Here is an 8363-nt window from a genome sequence, read left to right as displayed (position 1 = left end):
CACCAGAAAGAACAACAGCGGCTTATATGCTTGCTGTTGTCTGAATGTTTGGTCAGACAATACAGTCTTATATGCATGATGTTGTTTGAAGGCTGGGTCAGACAATAGGAGCTTATATGCATGCTGTTGTCTGAAGGCTGGGTCAGACAATAGAGGCTTATATACATACTGTTATCTGAAGGCTGGGTCATACAACATGTAGCTGCAAATCCCATTATCTATCCTTTATTGATACTATAGGTTTCTTCAAAAATCTGTTGTTTGTTGTTTTGCTGGACAATGGCTTTCTCGTTCTTTTAGTCCTTACAGTATTATAGTTAGATGGCTCATACAACCGTTTTTGTTAGGCATTTTGTTATAATCAATTATGGGACAATAGTTTTTAGATGGAATGGAATGTTCAACAGACATTCAAAATACCTACATTCTGCACATATGGAATCCAAATGACAACACATCCAAAACACATACATGTATGTAAAGATTTGATACATTCATCCTTATATCCAACAGTCACTCTATCCCAACATTAACCCTAACCATAAACTTATACTTGTACATAAATGTGTGATGCACATTAACCCTGCCTAAACCTTACAAATGAAAACAATGTACCAGCAGCTCTAAGTACATCCTTTTGTTTACCCTCGGAAAGCCCTGCATCAAAAAGCATCAACCTCAGTTATTTGATCAAAAATCTCTACTATTATTATTCAGAAAGGTTTAATAGCCTCAGTAACAAATTGTTGAAAATAAACAAAGGGAGAACCAAAGCAACTGTATACCTGCTACATCAAAGTATGTACTCACTTATTACTTCTTTCATACGAAAGATAAAATAACCAACAGATAACTGGCTACGGGGAATAGCACCCAGCTCAGAACCATAACTACAACATCACAAGCAGTAAAAGCAGTACAGAATGCATATAATATATATATAAACAAGGGACATGCATAAAGGAAAACGCAAACCTAAGGAAAGATGAAAAGTCACACAAACATCCCAGCTTTTGATGCTGCCATTAATAAAAATCTGCAACTACGAACTGGGAATTTATGTATCTAATCAAGGGAAAATTACATAACAAACAACAAAACAGGAGCAATGATTTACTGGTGGCCAAATTTAATTGGAAAAGGTATAAAAGTTGAAGGCCAACAAGTGCAAAGAGAAGTCACCAGAGAATAACCAAATAACTGTATCAGATTAGTTCTGTTTGATCAAATCAACCAAAGAAAAAATTGGTTCTACTTCAATGTAGTCAATTATGCCTACAGTACTCTGGTATTCCCTATACAAACAAACTTGCTTGCATTTCCGAAATTGAATAGAGTGAAACCCTATACACACATACACAAGACATGATGAGGAAAAAGCACTGCTAGTTCCCAATTGATCAACAACCTCCTCCTCTCATTTACAGATGTAAAACCACCAAGTAATTGATTCTTTAGTATGTAAATTGCCTCCAACTAACAGGCAGCACTTGGAACACCACCAAATCCAAGAATGCAAGAATGAAGAATGATGTTAAAGACTCCATGATATTGCAATGTTTTGCCATAAGACGAAGCATGCTTGTATTAGAAGCATAAGTATCTAACGCACAATAGTAGTATAGATATTCCTAGAATGAAAGTCAGATGGACCCCAAGAGTTTAGGACAGTCAGTAGGGTGGTGAAATCGGGAAGCTAGCTACTGACCCTTGTTGGAACTCTCTCTTTTTTAAAAGACTTTCATGCTCCTTTGCTCTTTACCCAGAAAATTATATTTGTTGATACAAATCAGTTTCATTACCCAGAAAAGTTAACATTTCAGCCAAAAGAATGACCTATAAAATTATGATATAATCTAGTTTTAAGTGAAGGTACATATACAATAATCTCTCTCCTGTCATGTTTTTCTTTGTATAATTGAGATACTTTCGCAAAGCAAGACAAAATTGGTTATTGCCAAATACCCAGTTGGACAGTTCCATATGTTGAAGGAATCATGATGTTAAAATCTAGTCATGTAGAAATGAATGAATTTTAGGGTCCAAAGAGATGTGCCATTAAAAAACATGAGCTTGAACCAATAGGATTGTGACTTATTCAAAGCAACCAATTGGCAGTCAAAAAACGATTCCCCATATAAGTTTTAAGAAATTCCATATGAAAAGAACACTTTAAACAAGCAAAAGACCATACTTGAGAGCCAGCTCTGTATGTTGAAGTCTGTAATAGAACACAGCAAGATCCCCATAACTCTTCATGGTGTCTGGATGGTCAAGCCCTAATTCTCTCTCATTGATATCCAGAGCCCTTTGTTGATAAATTGTAGCCTGTGATTTTAACAAATCGTTGGTCATCTTGGCATGAAACAATAGTAAGAGAAAGGGAAACATGATGCTCTTTTCATATTAGAAGCACAAGCTGCTCCCAGCCTTTAACAATAAAAATATGAAAGTATATCACATGTTTCCAATCCCCTAACGATTGTTGGTTAAGGGAAAGAGACTGATCAAGAAAGGTAACATTTTTGGTGTTAGGCATGTTCCAGGAATACCAAAACAAAAGGGATAACAACAGACCTGATTAAAATCTCCAGTGTGATATAAAAAAGTATAGTCGGTCAGCAACTAGAATACTAATAAACAAATGAAGTAGAAACTGTTCGAGCACCACATACCTTAGTGCCATATGCAACTGCATCTTCAAGTTTTCCCTTATCTAAGGCTCTTTTTGATGACTCCAATAGTTGCCTACCATCTGCCGAAGAGCATGCAGCTTGCTGGAAAGAAACAAAAGACACAGTAATATTAAAAAAGATGAACCCACTCAAAACTTAAACTCAAGTGGAAAAGAAAAAGATGATTCTACTATTTGATGTCCAGTCATCACCTTATGTATTGGAACTAAGCTGACAATATCAGAACTCTGAAATGGATTTGGAGACTCCATATCAAAATCTCGTGGAACCATCTCAATGCCCACCTAAAATCAGGAAAGAGAGAACAGAATGTCAGTGTTCTGATTTTAGTCCATACGCAAATTTTTGTTATTAATTACACAATAAATAATATCTTTATGTACAAGTATCCTGAAATTAAATGAGACACAAAGATATTATATTTGTATAACTTAACCCTTGTATACAATGATATTATAGAGATCACTGCATTTAAAAAAAAAAAAGAAGCCAGGAAAGAGAATGCTTAATGCAAATTCATGATTGCAAGTATGAGCCTTATAGATTTATAAAGTGAATTTCTTAGACAATGTTAATATATGCAGGCCATCTAGAATCTACCATCCATTGACTAATGCTATATACCTTATGACACAGGCCACCTAGAATCGCAAATCTCCTCACATCATTGTAGTTGAAGCTGCTAACATCCCATCCATATCTCTTTCGCAAGAATACTTCCAACCATCTCCACACAAGGGAATGCACATTGAAAGACTTATTGAATTCTTCATTTTCTGGAGCCCCCAACATAAGATTCAATGCAGCAGCAATCGAGGCAGCCATTTTCTCAGTGTTATTAACAGCAGCAATCACTGCCTGAAGTATGTGCTTAAAAGCTTGCACTATCATCTCATGAATGCAAAGGGACTGCACATGTGATAGCTTCTCCAATAGCTTGACCTAAAGACAACAAAAAGCAATTGTCGTTCAATATCACCAGGAGAAACTATCAATCTTCCGCATTCTGTAGTAATCCAGCGCGCTACACAACCGGAATAGAGGGCAACGTCAAAAAATGCATTTGTGTCATTTCTTTCTTCTAAACAATCAATTAAAACTATCTAGCTAACTCCCTATCTAAGCTCCAGTCCTAATATATGATGACTCAGAAGCACATATTCTATCTATACCAAACTCATGTTAAACAGCCATCAATTAAGTCTCCCGGATTATAGATGCAATTGAAACTGAACATATAAGCAAAACCACCCCATAACAAAACCCACTGGAACATTCTCAACGGAAACAAAACCACCACAAATTCAAAAACCTTCAGCGGTGCCGGTCTGAGTCCCAGAGAAAATAGTCACCCTAGTCTTGCCTGACGCAACCTCAAACTCATCTTCCTCCTCCTTAAGCGGCACAGCCAGCTGCTTCACCACCCGACTAGTCTTATCAGACGATCTCCGCCACAGCACCACCAAAAATCCAATTATCAACTCAATTGAAGTCGTCGCTATCACCACCGCCATGTCCGTCACCGAGCCTCCCAGAGAAACCCCAAGCGCCGACTCCAGCTTCCGCACCAATTCCAAATTCAAACTCACCGTCGGGAAATCTCCGACCTCGAATCCCTCGGTCTCTACGAAATGAATCGGAGCCGCAGAGCTCTCGATTTTCTCGATGTTGGTGAACTAGAAACTGAGAGAGAGAGAGAGAGAGAGAGAGAGAGAGAGAGAGAGTAGGGTTTGGAAGGACAAGGAAGCGAGAGAGAAGGAGAAGAGATAAAAGTGCTGGTCGGAGGCGGGGAAGGATGAAGAGGAGAGTTGGGAGAAAATGAGTTGTGCTCGGTTAGGGTTTGGGGAGTAAATGCAAGTGTGGGAAAATATATCAAAGTGTGGGAATTAAAATTTTTGTTCCCACCTTCAACTGTTTTAATTTTAAGTTCACCGCTCCGCGTTTTGGTGATTCCCGCAAAAGTTTTTTAGGAAGAGGGGGGAATCTAACTTCAGACAACAGCAGCATTTAGGGTGCATTGTCTGAAGATAATGTGACAACAGATGAATAAAAATAATTGTGTGAAACCAAATCAGACAATATCTTTAGCAAGTATTGACTTAAAAGTTATTGCACAACAGACAATGAATAACAGTTGTGCGATTGAACAATCAGACAACATCAAAAATCAACCATTGTCTAAATAAACCTTGGACAACATTGAAATAATAACTGTTGTCTGAATTGATCCATTCAGACAACATCAAAAATCAACCATTGTCTGAATAAACCTTGGACAACATTGAAATAATAACTGTTGTCTGAATTGATCCATTCAGACAACATCTATTATATCAAGCATTGTCTGAAAAGTAATTGCACAAGAGCCAAGTAATGACTGTCGTTGGATTCGAAAATTCAGACGACATATATTTTTTTGCTGTTGTCTGATTATTTCAGACGACAGTTAAAATGTTTGCTGTCGTCTGATATGTGTTGTCTGATTGAAAATTTGGTGTAGTGCATGTACATTTCTATCTCTGTGATTATAATCCTCTATTTCTATAGAGGATTATTATCAATGAAAGCACGACTCAATTCTCTCTCAATTTCAATTTTCCTAAAACACGTTATCAGTACGAAGCCTTAACCCTGAAACTATAATCTCGCAGCCTTCAAATCCTAGAAACCTCTACCGCACATATCGAAGCCATTGATCCCAGCGCCAAGCCTCGCCAGCCCTCGCAACTGCTTGCGTAAGTCCCTGCCGACAGCTGCTAAGAAGATTAACCTCGCCAACAACATGCCTCGCCCAGTAGACCCGCGCACGTCTACCTACGCCTATGTGTAGCTCCTACCTTCGGTTAGCCTCGCTACTAGCCAGCCGGAGGCACCTCCGGCCACTGCATATTTCTAGCCACCTACGGCAGAATTTTTCTGGGACTCTCCAACAATTTTCAGAAGACTTTCCGGCGACTTTTCTTGGCAATTTTTCGACACTTTTCGAGCTATGTTTTAAAAGTTCTTGTTTTTGAAGTTTTTATTCTTTTTCTCTTCTTTTACTCGGAGACTTGCAACCTCCCTTCTTCTACTCCCCCTTTCTTCTTCATAAGGAACACCAAAAGCTGAACTGTGGGGGTTCGTGCTCACTCCAAACTTGGAGCTTGTAGAGTCTTCCAAACTTAGAGTTTGCTGAGATGTTATGATCAACCACAAACACATCATTGTTTCAATCAAATCTAATACCTCTTGGAATCGAATTTCTTAAAAGTGACTACACTCAGAAATCCCTAAATTTCTTGAGAGCGACTACGCTCAGAAATTTTATATGTTTTTGTGGTAACCTTTTTCACTCAAAAACTAACCCTAATTTCTTGTTCTCTTTCAGGATGAGTAACCTGAACCAATTGGACTTTGCTCTATTGGGAACAACTAGCTCTGGATATCACAAGTGGGTTCGTGATGTCCGCCAGCATCTCAAGGCCGATGGAATCCTGGATACGATTCTAGAGGCTAGCAAGGACGTGTTAACTATTGAACAAGCTCAAGCTTTGGAAGCACATAGAGCAGCCTTAGGGGCAAATAAGGCCAAAGCCATTATTCTAATGACTCGTCATATAGATGATTTGCTCCAATATGAGTATATGAATGAAGAAGACCCAGAAGGCTGTGGATCTCACTCGAATAAAGATTTGGAAAAGTCTATGACTCCCTGCTTCCTGAACTAGAAGTGAGATGGCATAGCCTCCGCTTCTGTGATTTCAAGTCAGTTATTGACTACAACTTGAAAGCACTTCTCATTAAATTCTTAATGTAATTCTGTGGAAAAAATATCACAGATGCGATGTTGATTGAAAGGACTCTCTCTTCCTTCCCCATCTCTGCACTAATGGTTGCTAAGAACTATCGAATCGATGTTACTAAAGGACGGATCACAAGGTTTCATGAGCTCATTGGAGCCATAAATGTCACTGAAAAGCATGACAACATCCTTGTGAAGAACTATAATTCGAGACCTGTGGGAACAGAGCATATTCAGGAGTCCAATTATAGTAGCACCCCTAAAGGAGGGTGCTAAGAGCGAAACCCTAAATCTATGGACAATCCTGGATGTTCTCATCCATATTCTCACTCTAATGAGGAAGGTAACCACTAAAATAAGTGAACACGTAATTAAAGAGGTCAACGTGGAAAGAGAGAGGGAGGCAACACCTCTGGCCATGTTGGTGGCGCCACCAACACTAAGAGTCATCCAAATAATGCTTTCATAGTGCCTCAATCAATGGAGTCTGAGCACAAAGATGTATGTTCTCGATGTGGAGAATCCGGTCATTGGGCATACCTGTAGAGCTCGTGAAGACATTGTCACCACGTCCAAAGCAAATTGTGAAGCAAGAGAAGCTCACTATGTGGAACAAGAAGATCAAGAAAGTGATCAAGAGTGAAGGGTTGAAGATTTCAAATCTGGCTGGGATCAATAGATCACCGATTCTGTTTAAGTCTCTATTTTTCCAAGAGAAGTAATAGGCAATTGCCATGTATTTTAGTAAAGGCCATTGGTTTAATTTTTCTTCATATAGGTGATAGGAGCATTTTAATGCAACGTTTTAATTGTTATTTCCTCATATTTACTTAGTTATTTCCTTAAATGAATCTTTCTTTTTTAGGAAAGTTACTATTTTTAGAAAGTTTCCATTTTTAGTAATAGTTTCTATTTTCAGGTCCTTGGAGCAAACAAGCTGGAATAAGCTCAAAAAGGGAAAGAAAATCTGGAGAACGTTGGAGGGAGCTCAAGGACTGCATAAATGAGCTGAAACGAAGAAATGAAGTTTTCCTGGTCCAACCAGGAAATCCTGTTTCAACCAGGAAACCCTGTTCAGAAAAGGAAACTTTGTCAAAGCAAGACTCCTGAGCAAACAAGGAAGCATTAGCGGAAAAATAAAGGAAATTGACGTTGGAGGAAGATTCCTGGAGGCACTAGGAGACATCATGGCTTGAAGATGACATGGAGACCTAAGAATCTTCTAGATTAATGTGGATTTTCGGCAAATGAAGAAAGCTCATTGGATTTTGGGTTTGTGACGCATGAGAGATATTTTTGGAGGATTATATGTGTTTGCCGTGAAATACAAAGAGGAAAAGGAGACAACGTTGAAAATCAGAAATATAATTGAAGATATGCCTTTGAGATATTTTCTAGGGAGAGTTTTAAGGGAGGAAATATTCTTGGAGGAGTTAATTGTGTTGTTGCCATAAAATACCAAGAGGAAAAGAAGGAAGTAACATGAAAAATCAAGGAGATTGGCGCCACACAAGGAATGATATGCCTTGGAGGAAATCAAGGGAGAGTTTTAAGGAAAGGAGGAGTGGGTGCAACAAATAAAAGATATTCTTGGAGAATTAAAATTGATTTTTCCATGGAAATAAGGAAGTTAATGTGAAATTCTCAAGAGCAAATCAAGGGTGACATTGGAGATAAGGTTTGGAGAGTTTTAAGGAAGGGTGAATGCTCAAAACAAGTGTAGGTTCATCCCTACATTCCCTAAAGGAATTTTGGCCGAAAATAAGGAAATAAATCAGATTTAATTCATAGATATTTCAGAAAATATATATTAAGGTATTATAAACTTATTTTGGAGAGTTTTGATTGGATGGATGACACACCAAAGGTGACATGGCACTCTATGA

At 38.3% G+C, this 8363-nt stretch overlaps 1 protein-coding gene across 4 annotated transcripts; it reads right to left on the bottom strand.

Annotated features, from left to right (window-relative positions):
- Positions 1 to 406: 406 nt before the first annotated feature.
- Positions 407 to 4564, bottom strand: LOC112179509 (protein TSS). Of its 4 annotated transcripts, none has more exons than XR_005803479.1 (6): positions 4009 to 4563; positions 3321 to 3638; positions 2888 to 2980; positions 2676 to 2777; positions 786 to 2328; positions 407 to 657 (listed from the first exon to the last, which is right to left on the bottom strand). XR_005803479.1 is itself a non-coding variant. In XM_040511121.1 (6 exons), exons 2-6 carry the CDS (start codon positions 3585 to 3587, stop codon positions 642 to 644), a joined length of 612 nt encoding a protein of 203 aa, XP_040367055.1. In that variant the 5' UTR covers positions 3588 to 3638; positions 4009 to 4563; the 3' UTR covers positions 407 to 641. The 4 variants fall into 4 exon arrangements, 3 of the variants coding, with proteins under 3 accessions (XP_040367055.1, XP_040367054.1, XP_040367053.1); XM_040511121.1 differs by having other exon boundaries at positions 2195 to 2328; XM_040511120.1 differs by having other exon boundaries at positions 407 to 2328; positions 3321 to 3720; positions 4009 to 4564.
- Between the last annotated feature and the right edge of the window lie 3799 nt (positions 4565 to 8363).

This window comes from Rosa chinensis, chromosome 7, assembly GCF_002994745.2.
Source record: "Rosa chinensis cultivar Old Blush chromosome 7, RchiOBHm-V2, whole genome shotgun sequence".
NCBI lineage: Eukaryota > Viridiplantae > Streptophyta > Magnoliopsida > Rosales > Rosaceae > Rosa > Rosa chinensis.
This window is presented reverse-complemented; position numbering and strand designations above follow the sequence as displayed.

Excerpts from the sequence above, each read along its gene's own strand:
- LOC112179509 (XM_040511120.1), bottom strand. The coding sequence starts at position 3,587 with ATGATAGTGCAAGCTTTTAAGCACATACTTCAGGCAGTGATTGCTGCT. Across the intron at positions 2,981-3,320 it reads TAGGTGGCCTGTGTCATAAG|GTGGGCATTGAGATGGTTCC; the intron begins GTATATAGCATT and ends TCCTGATTTTAG. Across the intron at positions 2,329-2,675 it reads CAGTTGCATATGGCACTAAG|GCTACAATTTATCAACAAAG; the intron begins GTATGTGGTGCT and ends TTAAAATCACAG.